This window comes from Gobio gobio (assembly GCF_949357685.1).
Source record: "Gobio gobio genome assembly, chromosome: 1".
In the NCBI taxonomy this organism is placed as follows: Eukaryota; Metazoa; Chordata; class Actinopteri; order Cypriniformes; family Gobionidae; genus Gobio; species Gobio gobio.
The window spans coordinates 80,724,953-80,746,381 of NC_137097.1; the positions used below are offsets into that span (position 1 = coordinate 80,724,953).

The window sequence follows — 21,429 nt, forward strand, 5'->3', positions numbered from 1 at the left end:
GTAAAAGAGCTACTGTAGTCAGTTGGGCTGGACAGTCTTAACATTGACTCATGCGATATCTCGGATGCATGCAAGCAACGGTTGCTGAACCTGAACCTGATACTGAGTTATGAGGACATCTTTTCACGTAGCCATCTTGATTGTGGGGAAGCAAGGGGTTTCGTTTCGTCCATAGAATACACCTCTCAGACACCAGACCATTCAGGCTTCCGTTTAGACGAGTAGCACCCAGTCAATATCAAAAACTGCGACAGGTGCTGACTGAAATGGAGGAGAAGGAAATAATTTGGCGATCTACCAGTGAATACGCTGCTTCTCTCGTTTTGGTCTGGAAGAAGAATGGGGACCTGCGTGTATGCACTGACGTTCGTTGGCTGAACAGGAGAACAAAGAAAAGCCGCGCACCCTCTTCCTCGTCAGGCAGATTGTTTGGCAGCACTTGGCGGTAACGCCCTCTTTAGCACAATGGATTTGACATCCGGATTCTACAATATGCCCCTGCATGAAGAGGACCGCAAGTTTACAGCCTTTACAACGCCTATGGGCCTTTTAGAGTACAATCGTTTACCCCAAGGCCTCTGCAACAGTCCTGGCAACCTCATGCGTATGATGACCAACATATTCTGGGACGAAAACTTTCTCAGTATCCTGTGTTATCTGGACAACCTGATTGTCTTCGGCCCAGATGAGAAAACTGCTCTTGATCGCTTGGAAATGGTGTTTGGCAGGCTTCGCTCACACAATCTTAAGCTTGCTCCAAGAAAATGTCACCTGATGAGAAAATCAGTGAAGTTCCTTGGGCATATGATTGCTCAATAAGGTGTTTCCACGGACTCAAGCAAAGTTGAAAGCATATCTAAGATGAGCAGTTTGGATTTGATGGAGCTTGATGGAACAACTCCTTCTCAGAAGAAAATAAGATCATTCTTGGGAATGGTGAATTACTACCAGCACTTTATTCCAAACTATTCTGCCACAGCCAAGCCACTTTTAAATCTTCTGAAGGGTCAAAAAGCAAGAGCGAAGAATCTGAGGAAGCAGAATCACTCTCGCCAAAATAGGAAGCTGAAACCTAGTGACTGGACACAAGCGCAGGACCTGGCAGTTGAGAGGCTGAAAACATCATTGGTCGAGAGCGTTGTCCTTGCCCATCCAGATTTTGATCACCCTTTAATTCTGGCAACAGATGCCTCCTTAGACGGCATTGGAGCGGTGCTCTCACAGGTCCCAGAGGGGGAGACAAAAGCCAGGCCTGTAGCCTTCGCCAGTAAGTCCCTTTCTCGGTCGCAGCAAAATTATCCAGCACATCGTTTGGAGTTTTTGGCCTTGAAATGGTCAGTATGCGATAAATTCAGTTATTGGCTCAAAGGACATGAATTCACTGTCTTGACTGACAATAACCCTTTGGCCCATATACTTACAAAACCCAAACTTGATTGCTGCGAACAACGTTGGGTGGCTAAATTAGCTAGCTACAACTTCGACATAAAGTACGTGCCTGGTCCCCAAAACACGGTCGCCGATGCCCTGAGCCGGGTTCCATTTGTCGAAACTGATGTCACACAGAGACTGCTCAAAGAGCCATATGGAGCGCTTCTGGCTGGTTCCAGAGGAATGTCCACAGATTCAGTGCAGGATGCCTTTAGACGGTCATGTGATTCAGATAGGAGGCAGAGTGTCCTAAATCTAGGCCAGTCATGCAAATCAGACATAGAACAAACCAAAGAACTTCTGACTGTCCCAAATGCAGATGTCTCTGCTATATTGAACGCGCATGTTGAGTGGAACATCGGTGCCAGGGCACGAGCAATGTCTGTCATTGATCACTTACCTCAGTTGATGTCGGAAGGGCAGGACACATTGCCAGCATATTCGGAACAGGAGCTACGTGAAAAACAGCTCACAGACAAAATGTTGTCAAGAGTCTTGTATTATGTTGAACGTCAGCTTAGGCCTTCAAGAAGAGAAAGGTCGAAGGAATCGATGGTTGTTATTCGATACCTGAAGCACTGGGAGTGAAGTTTTTGAACTACCTGTTCAAATAAACACACCTGACCCAGCTAAACAGTGTCTTACAAGGCATTACCTGTTCAAATAAACACACCTGACCCAGCTAAACAGTGTCTTAAAAGGCATTACCTGTTCAAATAAACACACCTGACCCAGCTAAACAGTGTCTTACAAGGCATTACCTGTTCAAATAAACACACCTGACCCAGCTAAACAGTGTCTTACAAGGCATTACCTGTTCAAATAAATCCACCCTATCTTACAAGGCATTATCTGTTCAAATAAATCCACCTGACCCAGCTAAACAGTGTCTTACAAGGCATTATCTGTTCAAATAAACACACCTGACCCAGCTAAACAGTGTCTTACAAGGCAATAGGTGCGTTCGACATCGGCTGCGGCTGGATGGAGCCGATCGGCGAGAGTTGCTGTGTGCAGGCGGGGAGGAGCTGCAAACAGAGACGTGAAGTCGGACACTTTCTGCGTCCCGTAGTGACACTCGCGCTGTGTTTGCATACTTTATTACAGCTGAAGTGAAATAAATGCAATAGTTGGCAATGCACAGAGGTTTCAGAGACATTATTGTCATGTAATACTTTATGCACTGCTTAATACAGTGTGTGTTTGTACAAGAATAAAGTTCAAAATATAAGCCTACACTATCAATTAAGTGGGGTCTAAGTTTTTAATCAGTTTATTTTGATAAACATGACAATATAACATTGCGACTACATGAAAGGAGGTTTTACTGTTATAAAAAACAGATTTGTGCGCATTGGTGGAGCTGAAGGTTTTAGAATAAACACGAAACACACGTGATCGCTGTCATGCGGTGAATCCAGCCAATCGAGGAACAGCTGTGTCGTCATCAGAGTCTCTGCAGCCTCATGCAGCCACTCTGTAGAAACTGCACCAGCTGCATCAGCCGACTGCTCTCGAATCGCTCTCGCGGCACTTTGTTGACATACCCCACTGTCACGTGGCGTCGTCGCTGCCTCAAGTCGAACAAAATTTCTAACCGGCATGCACTGCTTCAAGTCAGCCGCTGATCGGTCTGCGCATCGCTGGGTGGAGTCGAACAAGTCTATAATCTGTTCAGATAAATCCACCTGACCCAGCTAAACAGTGTCTTACAAGGCATTACCTGTTCAAATAAACACACCTGACCCAGCTAAACAGTGACTTACAAGGCATTACCTGTTCAAATAAACACACCTGACCCAGCTAAACAGTGTCTTACAAGGCATTATCTGTTCAAATAAACACACCTGACCCAGCTAAACAGTGTCTTACAAGGCATTACCTGTTCAAATAAACACACCTGACCCAGCTAAACAGTGTCTTACAAGGCATTACCTGTTCAAATAAACACACCCGACCCAGCTAAACAGTGTCTTACAAGGCATTACCTGTTCAAATAAACACACCTGACCCAGCTAAACAGTGTCTTACAAGGCATCATCTGTTCAAATAAACACACCTGACCCAGCTAAACAGTGTCTTACAAGGCATCATCTGTTCAAATAAACACACATGACCCAGCTAAACAGTGTCTTGCAAGGCATTAGCAATTCAATTGGGGTGTTTAATTGGGTTTGGAGCTAAACTCTGCAAGACAGTGGCCCTCCAGGACCGAGATTGGAGACCCCTGCTCTAGAGGAATACACATGAAAGAGGTGCAATTCTGTAAACCAGGTGAAGTCACGGACGGTTTGACCCCTGTAACCTTAAGGTCAACTAGGAACAGATATATGAGTGACATGTTGAGGGACTCAAAATACCCAAATACCAACATCAGAATGTGCCTGAAAAAGTTGAAAAAACACTTCACAGCAAACATATGACTAAAAGTATATTTGAGTCATTTATTGAATATAGAAATGATTATATAAAAACGATTATCACTGATTATATGTTAAAGAGGTTTCTTACCCAACCCTTCGGTATATTATTTGTGAACTTGAATTATCACACAAAACAATCACATCCAAACATAACCGATCATTTCCAATCATAACTGATCATATCCAATCAGAAACGATCATATCCAATCATAACCGATCATATCCAAATATAATTGATCATATCCAATCCCAAGCGATCATATCCAATCATAGCACGATGGAGGCATTGCCTCCTCTCACATGACTTCACACATTAGGGAATCTGCTTTAAGTCAATGGTGAGAGAGGAGGCGCGTCTCCTTCTGTAACTTCACCTGCGGATGTTGCTTTTGGACAGTATTCCTTTATAAATACCAGTGACTTTTTCTTTTTTAATCGTCAATTTTATTAATATTTGCTTTGTATTATTTTTGTAATATTGATTATTTTGTCATCCAGTTTGTTTTGTTTTGAGGAGGCACTGCCTCCCTTGCCTCCTCGGGGGAAACGCCCCGGATCACTCGTGCGGCTTCTCTCTGGTGTGGATCCTCTCGTGTGTTTTCAGATGTCCTGACCGATTGAATCTCTTGCCACAGTGTGAACATTTGTAAGGTTTTTCTCCGGTGTGAATCCTCTCATGTGATTTCAGAACTCCTGACACACTGAATCTCTTGTCACAGTGTGAACACTTGTAAGGTTTTTCTCCGGTGTGAATCCTCTCATGTGATTTCAGAACTCCTGACACACTGAATCTCTTGTCACAGTGTGAACACTTGTAAGGTTTTTCTCCAGTGTGAATCCTCTCATGTGATTTCAGATCTCCTGACACACTGAATCTCTTGTCACAGTGTGAACACTTGTAAGGTTTTTCTCCGGTGTGAATCCTCTCATGTGATTTCAGATCTCCTGACCGACTGAATCTCTTGTCACAGTGTGAACACTTGTAAGGTTTTTCTCCGGTGTGAATCCTCTCATGTGATTTCAGATCTCCTGACTGACTGAATCTCTTGTCACAGTGTGAACACTTGTAAGGTTTCTCTCCAGTGTGGATCATCTCGTGTCTTTTCAGATGCCCTGACCGACTGAATCTCTTGTCACAGTGTGAACACTTGTAAGGTTTTTCTCCAGTGTGGATTCTCTGGTGTATTTTTAAACGGCTTGCTGTAGTAAAAGTCTTCTCACACTCAAAGCACATGTACTCTCCACCAGTGTGTATTTTCTCATGTATATGTAAATATTGCAGCAGTGAGAAACTCTTTCCACACACAGAACATGAATGTGGCTTCTCCTTTGTATGAACTGTCAGGTGTGTCTTCAGGTTTGATGGACTATAAAACGTTTTTTCACACTGATCACACTTGAATGGCTTCTCTCCCGTGTGGATCCTCATGTGAAGTTTAAGATTTGCTGAATGTGAGAAACTCTTCCCACACTGATCACATGCATACGGCTTCTCTCCAGTGTGGATCCTCATGTGCTGCTGAAGTTTGTTTCTTTGTGTGCAACTCTTTCCACACTGATCACATGTGAACATCTCTCCAGTGTGGATCCTCATGTGCTGCTGAAGTTTGGTTCTTTGTGTGTAACTCTTTCCACACTGATCACAGGAGCACTTTTTTTCTCCTGTGTGAATCGTCATGTGGTATTTAAGGCTTGATGAAACCGTGAAACTCTTCCAACATTGATCGCATGCGTACGGCTTTTCTCCAGTGTGAACTCTCATGTGAATCTGAAGACTTGACTTTTGTTGGAAACTCTTTCCACACTGATCGCATGCGTACGGCTTCTCTCCAGTATGAACTCTCATGTGATGCTCAAGACCACATTTCCTTGAGAAGCTCTTCCCACACTGATCACATGAGTACGGCTTCTCTCCCGTGTGGATTCTCATGTGCGGCTCTAGACCACCTTTCTTTGAGAAACTAGTTCCACACTGATCACATTCAAATGGCTTCTCTCCAGTGTGAACTCTCATATGGACTTCAAGACATTGTTTGGTTGAGAAACTCTTTCCACACTGAGTGCAGGTGAAAGATTTCTTGGCTCTTGTTTTCTTTATAAATGTCTTTTTAGTCTTTGAGCGACTCAAAGGTTTTTCTCCAGGTTTGAGATGTTCCTCCACTTCACTCAGTTCTTCACTCTCCTCGCTGTCTCCCATCATGTCTGAAATTAGATAAATAATTCATTTAACTTTTAGTACATCAAAATTCAAATTTTTGTGAAAGGACATACAGTGAAAGACTAAATTATTAGCCCCCTATGAAAGGTTTCCCCACAGATTTTCTATTGGATTCAAGTCTGGACTTTGTGGAGGCTAGTCAAGCTTGCCACTTTGCTTGTTTAGGTAGTTCTTCACCAGAAGTGAGGTTATCATGCTGGAAGACAAAACGTTGACCCAAATCAAGAATATTTGATCGGAATATTTGAAAGATCGGAGTCATCACACCGGAGATGGGTTTATTGAGGATGCTGTGTTGATGAGGCAATTATTAGATGGGAATATTCAATGATTGGAGTCATCACGCCGGAGATGGGTTTATTGAGGATGCTGTGTTGATGAGGCAATTATTAGATGGGAATATTAGAAAGATTGTAGTCATCATGCCGGAGACGGGTTTATTGAGGATGACGTGTCGATGAGGCAACTATTATATAGGAATATTCAAAAGATCAGAGATGGCTCTAGTGACCATCTTCAATCCCAAACTTGGCAAAATCGTTCACTAGTATCTTTGTAGTTGTTCTTGGGTCTTTAGAAATCTCTCACTGTCTCTTCCAAGATTTGATACACATGCACATCCTTCTCCTCCTTTGTAAGCATTAACAATTATTTTTCTGAAATCTAAACTAATTTTTTTGTACTGATGACAGTACATATTATTATACTAGCTGTTTTTGAAAGATACTAATCCTCAAATTTACATGTTGGCCATTTCTCTGATGATTTCCCGTAAAACAAGATCTCTCCTAAATGATTTATGTATAACAAGAAAAGTGACAGATAAAACTGAAATGTGTTTGGGAAGCAAGAAAAATGGACATTTAGGTTCTGTTTGGGAGGGGATGCATTTAATTACAGGTCAGGATAGTAGGAAAATAAATAATAGAATTATCTTGAACGGTTTTAGTTCAGATGCAGCTTTATCACAGGATTTTAATCATTTTTATATGAGATTTGACACGCATGATTTTAAATTAGAAATTGAGAATTTGAAAAATAAGTGTAGGATAAACAGAGATAATGTTTGTGTCCCCTTTTGATGTAGGAGATGTGATAACAGTTTTTAAACAATGTAAAATCAGGAAGGCATCAGGGCCTGATAATATAGGGGTCGTTTACTTAAGGAATGTGCTGAGCAGTTAGGACCAATATTTTATGAAATTTTTGCCTGGTCCCTAAAAATACAAAAAGGACCTGCACGGTAGAAGCAGTCTACTCTGATTCCGTTGCCAAAAAAGCAGAATGCACAGTTATTAGATGATTTTAGACCTGTGGCGCTTACATCCTTAGTGATGAAATGTTTAGAAAAATTGGTTAAGAGAGAAATTATGCACAAGACTGAGAGTTCTCTAGAGCCTCTTCAATTTGCATACAGAAACAAGCGAGGCGTAGAGGATGCTGTGGCAACTCTCTTACATTTAGTATTTCAGCATTTAGAGAAGCCAAAACTTTTGTTAAATTACTTTTTATCGATTTTTCATCTGCCTTCAATACCATTCAGCCACATATTTTAATTGGCAAACTCATTGAAGAATTTGGGTTGGATTTTTATTTGGTAGATTGGATTTTAGATTTCCTTGTGCAGAGAACACAGAGAGTCAAAGTAAATGACTTATTCTGAATGGCTGGTGTCATCGACTGACCAGGGTCAGTCAAGGGTGTGTCCTCTCTCCTTTATTATTTATTTTGTATACTAATGCGTGCAAGAGTAGTTTTGGTAATAGGCACATCTTAAAATTAGCTGACGACTCTGTAATCGTTAGCTTATTGAGTGAGGAGGATTCTACGCATGGTCCGGTGGTTGAGGATTTTACGGTTTGGTGTCAGAATGCTTTTCTAAAACTTAACGTTCTGAAAACTAAAGAGATGACTATTGATTATAGATTGAACGGGAAATCAATTGATGATAAGCAAATAAGTATTAATGGAGCGGGGATCCAGACTGTTGAACAGTACAAGTATTTGGGTACTGTATTAGATTGTAAATTGACGTTTTCCGCAAATACTGATGTTCTGTGTAAGAAGGGGCAGCAAAGATTGTATTGCTTATGGAAACTGAGGAAATTTAATGTGGATAAAACATTGATGTGCATGTTTTATAGATCCTATATTGAGTTGTTTTTATCCTTTTCATTGTTGTGCTGGTTCAACTCTCTGAATGTTAAAAATAAAAACCGTATTGAGAGGATGGTAAATCAGGGAAACAAAATAACAAGGAGGAAGCAGATGACTATGGCTCAGTTATACCATAGACAGGCTTTGGGTAAAGCCGAGAACATTTTGTTAGATGATTCATCCCTTGTATTCTGAGTTTCATCTTCTCCCGTCTGGTAGCTGGTATAGAACTCCGCTAAGTAAAACAAATCAGTTTAAAAATTAATTTGTCCCGTCAGCTGTAAAGTTTTTAAATTCTAGGTAAATGTATTTATTGGGAATTTTTTTCTCCTATTTTCGTGTGTGTGTGTGTGTGTGTGTGTGACACTGTTCCCTTTCGAAAGGGAACTCGCACTGCGTCAGCTTTTGCTTACGCTACGGGGGAACGCCTCCAGCGTGACTGGTGCCTGAACTCACAATCAAATCACGTCAATCCTATTGACCGACGACAGCCTATGATGTCATCAAGGTGCGACCAGGAAGTATATAAGGGAGCCTTGCCAACATGACAGTATCTCTTCGTCTTCAGGGACTGTTTTGCCTGTCTTCACGTGAAACGTCTACAAGAAGGATAACAATGAAGTGTGCGCTTTGGATGCACACACACTTTGTGTTTACTGTCTGGGAGAAGAGCATGCAACTCGGCTGGACCTCTTCTCGAGGGGAGAGGTTTCAGCATCTGGGAAAGACCACGCTCAAGCTGAGGCTGAGCGGCGTCTGAAATGCGCTTCCCAGATTGATCTGGCTCGTCGCTTGGAGACAGTTATGGTTCTTGAGGACGATCCAGATCACGAGGGGCTCGAGCAGAGGATGGGTGAGTCAGTTAAAAATGCTGAAGCTTTTCAAACCATCCTGTCCCATGTACGGGGAGTTGCTGGAAGTCATGGAACGCGCTGCGGGTAGACTGCAGCTGCCTTTGCGGCGCGTGAGGAGAAAGGCTGAGCGTCCAAACAGTTCGGACGATCGGTTTCTCTCCGCCCATGACCTCCCAACTCCTGGGAGTCTTCCATTCCTTCCGGATCTCCATCAGCAGATCTCGAGGGGATGGAAGAGACCATACTCAGCCCCGCATCTGTCGACATCAGCGAGCTAAATTTCGCTGATGTCGAGGGACTGCCTGGCTGGGTATGTGTCGGGGCTGCCCGTGGACGAGATGTTATGTTTATCTTGCCTCTGGGCGGCCTGCGACACTGTGGCTCCCACCCTGCCGATCTAATGCCTGAATGGCAGGGCGTACATGTCAGTGGGTCACGCTGCGGCGGCTTTGCACACCACAGCTGTGTTGCAGGCGTACCAGGCAGACCTGCTGAGGGACCTCGATCAGGGGGAGGGACCCCCTGAGGCGGAAGTCGAGTCGCGCCGGCCCGCGGTTTTCGCTCTCTGGGCCAAGGCGTGCTCGGCAGCATTTATAACATGCATCCCGCTGAGGTCCGGGACCGCGCCCAGGCAGTCGGGTGTTCCAGTCTGAGGGCTGGAGACGGGAACAGCAAGCCAGCATCGCCTCTCGAGCGCCCCCGCCGCGGAGGTCTGGGGCGCAGGGGAGGCGGGACACCCGCAACAGGAAGAGGAAGGAAGCCGGGGCTGGTAACCGGAACCAGCGCAGGCAGCGGACTCCGCCCTCGAGGACGCGGAGATGAACGCTGCCTTTTTCCCTTCCTCTGGCTTTCCCCCGGGCGCTTTACATCAGGCCGGTGGGCCTATGATGAGCAGAAAATGTAAGATTCTGCCGGCTCGCCTGGTTTGTTTGTTAAAAGCGCCCCCCCCCCCCCCCCCCCCCCCCCCTCAGGATGGCGGGCGGATACTAGCTCAATGGCTGGGTTGAAGCACCACGAGGAGCGATTGGTAAGTCCCCCTCTATGAGGGCGAAACATTTTCAAAACTATGTTTTTCAGGACTTTTTGACCGTCGCTCCCCTGAGGGGTTGCTTGGGGAGATTTTCGATCATCGAGGGATTTCGCAGGGCCTGCAGCTCCCCGTGAGTAAGCTAAGAACGATCTTCTTTGCAACATTATGTGGTTGTGTGTGTATGCCTCACTTTTGCTAGTTGAGTCTTGCTGCCTCTCCGTGTTATTTTTCCCACTATGTGGGTGATTAATTTGCGCTCTTGCCCGAGGGCTTGTAGTGTAGAGGGCTAGCTGTGTTTTCCTAGCGTAAAGGTGGGAAGTAGCTGAAGACCGGGTACGCGCTAATGCGCGAGCTGTAGTAAGATATGCGCCCAGCTCTGCGGGGCTTTGGGAAAAGGGGTTCGGGGCCTCAATGTGTAATATTAGAGGTGATAATATTTCTTTCCCGAGCCCTGAGTAGATCTAGTGCGTTTTTATGTCGCACTACTTGGCCTAGGCTTTGTCAAGGATGGGGGCGTTCCCTTTTAATGAAGGTTGTTCGCCCCTGGCCTGTCTTTTGATATAAGAACATGGCGTGGTTTATGCATTCTTGTTTCAGCCTCCTCTTGTTACAGAGTCGTCCGGCCAAGGCCCGCCCCCTTCTCTGTGTTCTGGGGTTACGAGTAACGCAGTCGGGGTGTTGCAGCAGACAGCGACTTTGCCAGTGGTCGTGGGGCGGTGTAAAGCGTCTTTCGCTGGTTTGCGATCAGACTTTATCTGCCGTTTCCCTAGTTACTGCCGGTTAATAGTTACCGCCGGTTGTCCCTAGCTGCCTCTGGGATGGAGCCAGCCCCAGGTGCGGGCGTAGGAGCCAGCTGGTTGTTAGTAGCCAGCTTGGGCAGTCTGGGCAGCTGGACTTCAGGACCGGTAGTAGGCGTCAACCGGCCTCCCTGCAAGGAAGTCTCGACGCCATGGCCCACGAGTGGGCCTTGGAGGATCTTCTCCACTGGTGTCGACGTCAGCAGTAACCTCGTCAGCTAGTCTCCCTGGGGATGAGTTCCCAGGTGTGATCTGGATTTCCAGGCGTCAGCAGCAGACAGCTGCCGCCAGCCCAGGCGCAGCAGCCAGCCTTCGTTGAGGCCGCCCTGAGGGGTAGGCTCTCGGTTTGGGTAACCTTCGCTCAGGTGGAGGCCCGAGTGGTCAGCAGGCGCTGCCTGGTCTCCCCCGAGGGGGCACCTCTGGCATTAAGTCCCTCGATGGCTGGTAGTAGGCACTGGATGGCTAGCATGAGTGCTGGCCTCCCTGAGTGCAGCCGCTGAGGCGGTGAGCATGAAGTGCTATGAGTAGCACATTCTGGCTATGGGCGGCACGCTCTGCTATCAGGTGGAGGCATTGCGCCTCCCTGAAATCGTTCCCCGGTCCCCAGGTTCGGTAATGGATCGTAGCATGGGATGCTATCAGGCAAGCTGCACGGGGCTTCCCTGAGGGGATTCGCTTGGAGTAGTAGGCCTACGTGGCCTCCTCTGAGGGCACGCTCTAGTGAGCGTAAAGTGCCGTGAGCGGCACGTTCTGCTGTCAGATGGTAGGCATGGTACCTCCCTGAGAGCGAGCTTGAAGTACATGAAGTACTACGAGTAGCACGTTCAGCTAGGCTGTGAGTGCCCGATATCTTTGCAGTTGGTAGGCCCGCTTGGCCTCCCTGATGAAGCGAGTCCCTGGTCTTCCCAGCTACCTCGAGGGCTAGCACGACTGCGATCAGGTTTCAGGCCCGTATGGCCTTCCTGAGGGCGAGCTCCGCTGTTGGACACGCGAGCAGTCGGCAAGGGTGACCAGGTGGAGGCTCCTCTCGGCCTCCATGGGGAACGAGTTCCCCTGGCGGGAACGCACAACTGGCTTTACGCTGACAGCTAGTGGTCACCCGCTATCAGGCGCCGGTCTCTGGCCGTTCGCGAGACCTGGAGGCGGTGTTCTTACCATAGCACCACGAGATGTTGCTGCTGCTATGCGGTCCCCACGAGAGGGGACTTTCATAGTTTGCCTACTGCATGGCTACCTACCAGGCAGGCTTATGAGCTCCTCTCGAATGAGGGTCTACTATGAGCTTACGGCCGCTTGGCGCTGGTTAAGGGTTGTAGGCCCCTCGGGGCCTCCCTGGCATAATCAGCCTGTAGGCCTCTGGCCTCCTAAGCACGTTTTAAAGTAGGTGCTTGGTAGATCCGAGGATCGAGCGGCTAAACTCCCCTCGCTAGCAAGGGTTATATAGCACTTCGCTGAGAGCTGCTCTCCGGGATAACCTGTCTCTGAGATCCGGCTAGTGGATGTTACTGCCTTTCTTGCAGCACCCTAGTGGGATGCCTCTTCGGAGGCGTGTACCAGAGGCTCTGTACTGTACAGACAGGGTTGACCGTATTACGTGTCCCACATTAGTCTGGGTCACCTGGTCAGGTCTCCCTGGTGGCATTCGGTGAGAACCTCCCGAATAGTGACTGGCATAGGGTTCCCTCGTAGTTCCCTTGCCACGTTCCCTTAAAGGGACCCCTTCTAAGTCGAATGGGTGGTTCCAGGCCTTCGAGCAGGGCCTGGGAAGGACCTCATGTGTGTGAAGGTTCATTCCTGGGCGATAGCTTGGGCTATGACCGTAGGGAGCGCTGTCACTGACAGCCTAATGTGACCAGAAGGGGAGTGATTCAGGCATTTCAGTAGAATTTGCTTGTCTTGACAGTTGTCACTGCCTATGGGCATGCACTCCCGTCGGCATGGCAGAGTGGGCATATCGTTCCCCGTAGCGTAAGCAAAAGCTGACGCAGTGCGAGTTCCCTTTCGAAAGGGAACGTCTCAGGTTACAAATGTAACCATTGTTCCCTGAGAACAGGGAACGAGACACTGCGTCGCTTTGCCATGCCGCAGGGCCTGCCTGCCAAAACAGTCCCTTCAGACGATTAGATACTGTCATGTTGGCAAGGCTCCCTTATATAATTCCTGGTCGCACCTTGATGCCATCATAGGCTGTCGTCGGTCAATAGGATTGACGTGATTTGATTGTGATTTCAGGCACCAGTCACGCTGGAGGCGTTCCCCCGTAGCGTAAGCAAAAGCTGACGCAGTCTCTCGTTCCCTGTTCTCAGGGAACAATGGTTACATTTGTAACCTGAGACGTTTTATCTGTATGCTTGTTTGCTGCAACCAAATTGAACTGAACTGAACAAGAATTAACCTCTGAGTGGAGGACTGATCCGGTTGGGAAAACGGATTATTCCAGTCATTAGACAAATGAAATGTTATGTTGGAAAGTCAATTAGAAATGTTCAACTTGCAAGAGAAGTTTGAATTTCTTGAAATATAGTATAATTCAAACTTGCCTTGCAACAAAGTTTATATTTTAAGATGTGAGTTTAATTGCTTATTTTCTTATCTAGCTTTAATAAGTATTACTGCTTGCACATTTCTAATTGTGAAACCGCTAAAAAGGCGAAGTTCAAGCTGATTGTCGGCTGTAATAAGAGTTGTGGTTTTGGTCCTGCAAATCAAGATGAAAGAACTGTGAGTGTGCGCTTGCTGCAAAAGTTATAATAACCCTGGACACATATTATGATTACTGTAGTCCAAGGCAAATAGTTTGTAATGAGTCAGGACAGTCATAGCCTCTTAAAGGGTTACTTCAGTGATTTAGCATTAAGCGTTGAATTTAAACTGGGTCATTTATGCAATAGAAATGTGAAATTATTTTTGAATACCAGAATATTTTTTTGTGTTGTGTATATGTGCGTGTAACCAAACACACGCACATATACACAACACAAAAAAATATTCTGGTAACATAGTGTAAACAATTTGTATCACGCAGCAGTCATTAGCGCCAACTGTGTGTTTGCGTTTACTGCCGTGTCAATGTCTAAATGTAATCCCACGAAATTCCATGATCATCCTGTATTGTTTATATTATGGTTTTTGATGATTTTAATATAGTTGGAGATTCTCAGCACTGCATTGATATTGGTGGCAATATTACTTGTAATATTTTTGACCCTGATAATTTAAGAACATTAAGTGATATATATAATTGCTCATTGTTACATCTAAATATCAGAAGCTTAAACAAACATCATGCTGATATAGCTTTCTTACTGTCTAACTCAAGTTGTCCCTTTGATGTTATTGGGTGTAGTGAAACCTGGCTCAATGATTTTTCAAATGCTGATTTATTTAATCTTGATGGGTACAATCTACACAGTAAGAATAGACCAAATAGAACAGGTGGAGGGGTCTGCCTCTATGTTAAGAGTAGTTTCCAAGTTAATACCTGTGATTTTTATTTAGAGGATGACCATTCAGTCTTTTTTCATTGAGATTAACAATAATGGCAAAACATTTATTGTCGGAGTACTCTATCGTCCACCGGATTCTATTTTTGACACATTTTGCTGTAAATTAGAAGATCTATTACAGAAATTGAATAAGCAAAAAGGTTGTATACTTCTTGGTGACTTTAATATTGATATTTCCAAGGAAGATGGGGCAAAACATGACTTTATGAACACACTGCATTCCTCCTCTTTTTTCCCCACCATTAATAGATTTCCTAGAGTAACACCGACGTCCAAAACTATTATTGATAATATCTTTACTAATATTCAAAATACCAAGCTGGAGACGGGTGTCGTGCTGTCTGACATTACAGACCATTTTCCCATTGCCATATTTTTTGGCTCTGGCAAATCACTCTCCTCCACTTCCTAAAATTAAAACTAAAATTCTTAAGGAGAGAACTTTACAGCAGCTAATTGTTAACCTGCAGGCCAAGTCATGGGACAATGTCTATGACAGTGGGACTCCTGATGCTGCAAATGACAGTCTGATAAAGATCATTCAAGACTCCATCAAGGACACAATCCCTGAGAAGACTGTCAGATGGAGCACTACCCTCCAGAATCCTTGGATTTCATATAAAAATAGATTAACACAGATCATAAGAAAGAGCAAAAGAAGTCATTATACAGAACTCTTAAAAACTTCACAAGGGGACAGTAGGAGGTCATGGAATGTGTTAAAGCAGCACTAGGTAGGTTTTGCTCTCGGGGTCCCCCTACAGTTGGGAAACAGTATTGTCCTCTACTACTGTCTTAAACTCTGTCATCCTACATCAGGGGATGCATCGCACGTGCATTTGTTGACATGACACCTATGATAGCCCTGAACACTGCAGGAGTTCACATGCAGGTGTTCTGCTCGTGTCGTGTGTGAAATGTCTTCATCCCAGGTACAGTGGCATATGTTTCAGCATGTCATATGAATATCATTTCATGGGTTTTATTATTTTTTTCAAACGCCAAATGATCACGATGCTCACGTTTACAAGCCAGCGTCATTATAGTAGTCTAGTCTATTGGTTACCGTTATACAGAATCTATATGATACTTTAATTCAATGTTTGAGTGGTAGGTAATAACCATATATCGTCAATATAATATCAATCAGTGGATCACCACTGAATCAAGAACTGCGAAGGAAATTTTACATTTCGATATGTTTTTGACTCTTAGATGTGTTTTTTACTATTAGAAGTGTTCATTTTACTTAGAAATATAATCATATAATCATTATTAAAGATATGTAACCAAGCTTTTAGAAATGCATAAGTTAGAGCAAGCTTGCAGGAACAAAATGTTCTGGGTGATAGAAAACTCAGTAGCAAGGAAACTGTGTAGTGCAAAAGGTCAGCAGTGACCTATTGTACTTTAAGTGTGAAAAGTATGTGCGTAGGTTCGATCAAATTAGCGATAGGCAGAATGTGTGAAAATGATGTAGCTTAAAAACAGGAACTTCTGCAGAAGTGGATATTGTGCTGACACGTTAGAATTTACAACAGACAAGGGGTCTTGAATAAAGTTGTTTCCTTTTAAGGCAAACAAAGATTGGGTGTAACCGACCCAGGATGTGTGAGAGGTATATAATGATGTCGAGGGGAGCTAACTTTGCCCTTCTCATGACAGACATTCTCTGTATGTGAACTGCCAATTTCTTGCAAGAAATAAAATCATGTTTGATACTTTGACTTTTCAAAGGTTTGAATTTGTATTCCTTCCTCCTCATTTTTCGAATAGAATTATTTCCACAACAGAACGTACGCGGACCGGTCTGTAGGGTTACCCTAACCCTCGCACGTCCGAATTTAAGGAAGTGGGGGTGATGGTGGAAGTGACGTATATGCCGTAAAGCAGTCGAATTTTGTAGTTCTGTTTTTTTCTCTGGTTACTACCCGAAACCCAAAGTTTTAAAGTAAGATTAAAAACGATACAGACCCCGTCAGGCTATGGCAGACGTGTCATTCAACCAATTGTACGTCAATGTATCATCACAAGAGTCTTGAAAATATATTATGAAGGTTGAAAAGTTACCTAGTGCTGCTTTAAATGAAGTCTTAAATAGGAAACGCAAACCTGTTGATCTACCTGACCTTGGTGATGCCAAATCAAATCTTGCACAGAGTTTTAATAATCATTTCACCTCAATAGGTGTGAATCCGTCTAAGAAGATAAGTCAACCCCAGGGTGTCACTTTTAAGCATTTTCTTTCAGCATTTTCTTGGATTTATCAAAAGCCTTTGATACCATTGACTTTGAGATTTTATTGCATAAATTGCATTACTATGGTATTAGAGGTTTAGCACTTGAATGGTTCAGAAGTTATTTATATGAGAGGGAACAGTATGTTTATGTCGATGATTATAATTCTACTTGTAAGCCTATAATCTTTGGGGTCCCCCAGGGTTCTATTTTAGGCCCTCTCTTGTTTATTCTATACATAAATGATTTTATAAATTGTTCTAAAATTTTTCACAAAATACTTTTTGCTGATGACACACATTTGTTTACTTCGCACCGGAATCCACTTATTCTACAATATTTTGTAAACTCAGAGTTAACTAAAGTGGATTCCTGGTTCAAATGTAACAAACTGTCATTAAATGTCAGCAAAACTAATTTTATTTAATTTAAATCGAGCAAAAAGTTTAAAAACATTGATCAAAGCCTGATTAAAATTCAAATGAATGGGCAGGAGATAAAAAGAGTTTATTACACTAAATTCCTGGGGATCCTCATTGACGACTCTCTCAACTTTAAATGTCATATCTGTCAAAGTATGTATCAAAGTATCTGTCAAAGTCATATCTCTATTCCACCGCTTTCAGTTATTGAGACTAACTGGGCTAAATGGATATCATAATGCCTGCCTCATGTATCGAATTGTTAACTGGCTGAACCTTCGATTATATAGTCTTGTTCCTATCTCCACCCCCCGGCACACATATCTAACGAGAAATAAGCCTCGTATATCAGGAAAATATCGTTGATGTGCGCTCTAGTATGAGTGTTGCCTGTAGGGGACCGCAGATCTGGAACGAGATAGAGGATGGCCTTAAGGTGTTGCCCTCTTTCTCCAACTTTAAAAGACAACTAAAAATAATTTATCCTACATTTAATATAAAAGTTTTTCATGGACTGCTGGGATGTATGTGTATGATTGTATGTAATGTTATGTATGTTTTGGTGCCTTTACTATTCATCATCTGGTTACAGGTGTAAACTGTGTATATCTCAGTCTGCATCGTTACTATTCATAAACTATGGCCCCCCTCCTATAAGCTTTTTTTTAGCTTCTTTGGGGGACCCATTCACTCTACCCAATTAATTTTATACCCCTGAATGTATTATTGTAATGCTTGAAGTGGCATGGTGAATAAATGAAACTGAAATAAATGAGGTGAAAACAGGAACTATTGAGATGAAATAAAGAGTCTTTTCAGCAGCTCTGTTAATATTGATGAGCCTCAGACTATCAACACTCATTCAACAAGACATTCAGGATCATCAGCAGATCATCTCACTTTATTCTGACTGTTTGCTCTTACAAACACATTATTCCACTCAGGATATATGACAAAAGACTGTTAAACTGCTCTACTGAGAGACACTTTATTCTGACTGTTTTTGTGTTTGGGGGAAACTGCACATCATATTCTGACTACACAGCCAACTATACAGAAAGGGAGCAGAGAATGTGAAGCTGTCCATAACTTGGGTGTAGCGTGCGTTTAAGCGCTCTCACAAACACTCCCGTTAACGACACTGCGGAATAAATCTCTTACATCTGCACTGTTGTTTATGATGACAGGAGAATTCATGACTTCAGTCAGAGAGAGCGTGCACTGAACACAACTCTGTTCCAGCGATGACTAATCTGAACGCTTCTGATTGGCCATCCCGCTCAACAGAAACGCGTGTGATTGGTTATAATGCTCCTGCAAAAGGGAATCTGACAGAATGCAGCAGATCGAAGGAATGAAGTACGTTTATGAAGTTTCAAAGTTTGTTTAACCAATATTATCACTTACACATATATTCTATTACAGACATTTTTTGAAACAATGACTTATCCAAAACTTTCTGGTTTATTTATTTTTCCAAAACGTTTTAGTTTAACTTGAATCTAAAGTTCAGGTAAATGTTTAATTGTCCATCTGATTAGTAAAATAAATGTATGACTCTGCAAATCAATTAAATATAATTTACAACAACTGCAAACAACTAATAAATTGTGATTTTTACCGCAACATGTTGTTCATTTGAACTAGGGCTGCTCGATTAATCGAAATCGAATCATGATTTGGGTTGTGTGTGATTGTGTGTGATTATGAAAGCGCAAAGGTTTGTTTTTTCCATATGTTTTTCTTCAATGTACAGGAGATTTTATCCCCAAAGTGGATGCATGAGAGGCTCATATTTCATCCCTTACGAAAATAAACCATGGTTTTACTACAAATAAAACCAAAAAAACATGGTTATTGTAGTAAAACCATGGTAACCGCAAATTAATTTCATCAAGGTTTTGCTTCTCTAACCATAGTTTAACCATGGTATTTGTGGTAAAACTGTAGTTATATAAATGGTATTCAATTAGCCAAAAAAAACATGGTTACTACATTTTTACTACAATAAAACCATGGTTAATTTTCGTAAGGGATATTAAAGACAGATTTTAAGAAATGTATATCACATAAAAAGCACAGAATTTTATAATAATAATAGATCTATAGACAATCTACAAACAGAGATCTATAAACAATCACAGATCTATAAAGCAGAACTTAACTATTAGTTATAAAGCATGTTAAAGAAATAGATACAAACCCGAATGTATGAATACAAATGTAGGCGACAAGATAATGTGCAAACCGAATTATTAATGTAAACATTCAGACGCTCCTTAATGTCTCTTAGCAATATAGTAATCACTAATGAAGAGAAGATACTTACACAAAATCCACAAAGTCTGTCCCTTCTGACTACTTTAACTGTTAATAACTAAACACAAGCACATCTCTGCATCCTCACTCTCTGATCTCTGGTTCTCTGGAGCAGTCCAAATCACCAGCAGAGGTGGGGGAGTTTGGAAGAGTCCATTTGAGAGGGTGGCCTTCTTTACATTACTGATGTATTACCCATAAATAGCAGCATTGTCTTTCAGTCGAGCAGTTTAACAGTCTTTTGTCATATATCCTGACTGGAATAATGTGTTTGTAAGAGCAAACAGTCAGAATAAAGTGAGATGATCTGCTGATGATCCTGAATGTCTTGTTGAATGAGTGTTGATAGTCTGAGGCTCATCAATATTAACAGAGCTGCTGAAAAGACTCTTTATTTCATCTCAATAGTTCCTGTTTTCACCTCATTTATTATGATGATGTCTTCACATCTCCTGTAAATTCACACTTAACACTCATTTCATTCACTCTAAAAACCGCAATTAATAAAATGTTGGAAGAGTTGAGTGATTAGTTCACCAGTCTCGAGTCTTCGGGTTTGAGTCATTCGTTCATCAAGTCCCAGCCCCATATAGGCAAGGCTATGCAGTCACTGGAAACAGAAAAGATTAGTTCATCTCCCGAGTCTTCTCGTTCAAGTCGTTTGTTCTTTTTTCACGTGACCGCTTTCCTGTTCAGTGTCTCAACATATTCAATATTACAGTCGTATTATTGACTGCATGTTGTAATATATTTATTATTATAAAATCAACATAAGCAATAAACATTTGTTATGCCTATCTGTTCTGAACAACCCAATGTGTCCAGGCTTCATAGGAAAATCAATTAAACTAGCTAAAAAAACTGAACTAAACAAACATAAAAAAACTCACTTGTTTGTAAGGAATTTTGAATTATCCATAGACTGTAAAGGAATGAACCAATTTCTGTATCCAACACGGCTGTCACGTCACGTGACAAAAGAACGAGACTCGAGAGATGAGCTGTTTCTGCATTCAGCCTATGGGGACTTGAACGAACGATTTGAACGAGAAGACTCAAGAGATGAACTAATCTTTTCTGTTTCCGGTGACTGCATAGCCTTGCCTATGGGCTGGGACTTGATGAACAAATGACTCGAGACTGGTGAACTAATCAATTCTGTTTCCTGTACAGAACATATGGGATGTTGCGCATGCACAGTCAACACAAAATGAACGAATCGCACTCTGAGACAACCCGTTGTTCTCGAGTCATATTAAACTTTTGTTCAAAATGAACAATCGTTCATGAACGACAGATCACTAGGAGGAGAGCAGGAGCAATTTTGAGGGTGCAGTTCATGCGTCAGGTAAGTGGTAATGATTAAATTGCAGACAAAATGTGTCGATAAAAGCGTACAACACATTTAATGTTATTTGTGTGGATATTTAACATTAGAAGCGTTTTGTAAGTTATATATCCAAGGGAAATGGGGATGGTCTACGTCAAGTTCACTCGTCACGGAATAATGCTCATATAAAACTAACGTTAACGTTAATTATTTTAGTTAAAAACGTACAAAGTTGAACATATTCGATGTTTTCGTATTTATCAGCGTTTTAGAAGTTATGTCCAATGTCAATGAGAGCGAACGTTATTTACGTTACGTTAACGTGGTCTTTAACCATGTAAGTAATGTTGTGAGATCTGGTATTTATCTCAGGTCCTGATTAACCCTTATGGTGGGTTCACACCAGACGTGATTGAAAAATCTGAACTTTGGCGGATATTTCGCGCCGCGTTAACCAATCACAAGCTTGCTCTAGTAGTGACGCATTTACAAACGGAGGCAGAAATCCTGGAGGAGTTGATGAAACTCCCCGAGCTGGGTGCGCTTCTGGAGGATCTGATGGACCCAGACACGGCGCCGAACGAGTCTACGCCGCTTTTCAGCCTTCCACAGCAAATAAAGCGCAGCTACCCTCCCAACAAAATCTATGTCAGCCATTTCACAACGAGACTGGAGCAGAAAAAAAGAGCCAGAGCCAGCGGCAA

General features: G+C 42.9%; 2 protein-coding genes across 2 annotated transcripts in view; both read right to left on the minus strand.

The window, feature by feature from the left end:
- The window catches only part of LOC307126351 (GTPase IMAP family member 9-like), a 584,370-nt gene that overhangs the window by 343,410 nt on the left and 219,531 nt on the right, over positions 1-21,429 (minus strand). The gene's annotated exons all lie outside the window — the stretch shown is intronic.
- Positions 3,857-19,503, minus strand: LOC307128453 (uncharacterized protein). The gene is made up of 2 exons (XM_079820329.1): positions 19,406-19,503; positions 3,857-6,056 (listed from the first exon to the last, which is right to left on the minus strand). Exon 2 carries the CDS (start codon positions 6,052-6,054, stop codon positions 4,411-4,413), a length of 1,644 nt encoding a protein of 547 aa, XP_079676455.1. The 5' UTR covers positions 6,055-6,056; positions 19,406-19,503; the 3' UTR covers positions 3,857-4,410.

Coding starts and splice junctions, on each gene's coding strand:
- LOC307128453 (XM_079820329.1), bottom strand. CDS start 6,054: ATGATGGGAGACAGCGAGGAGAGTGAAGAACTGAGTGAAGTGGAGGAA.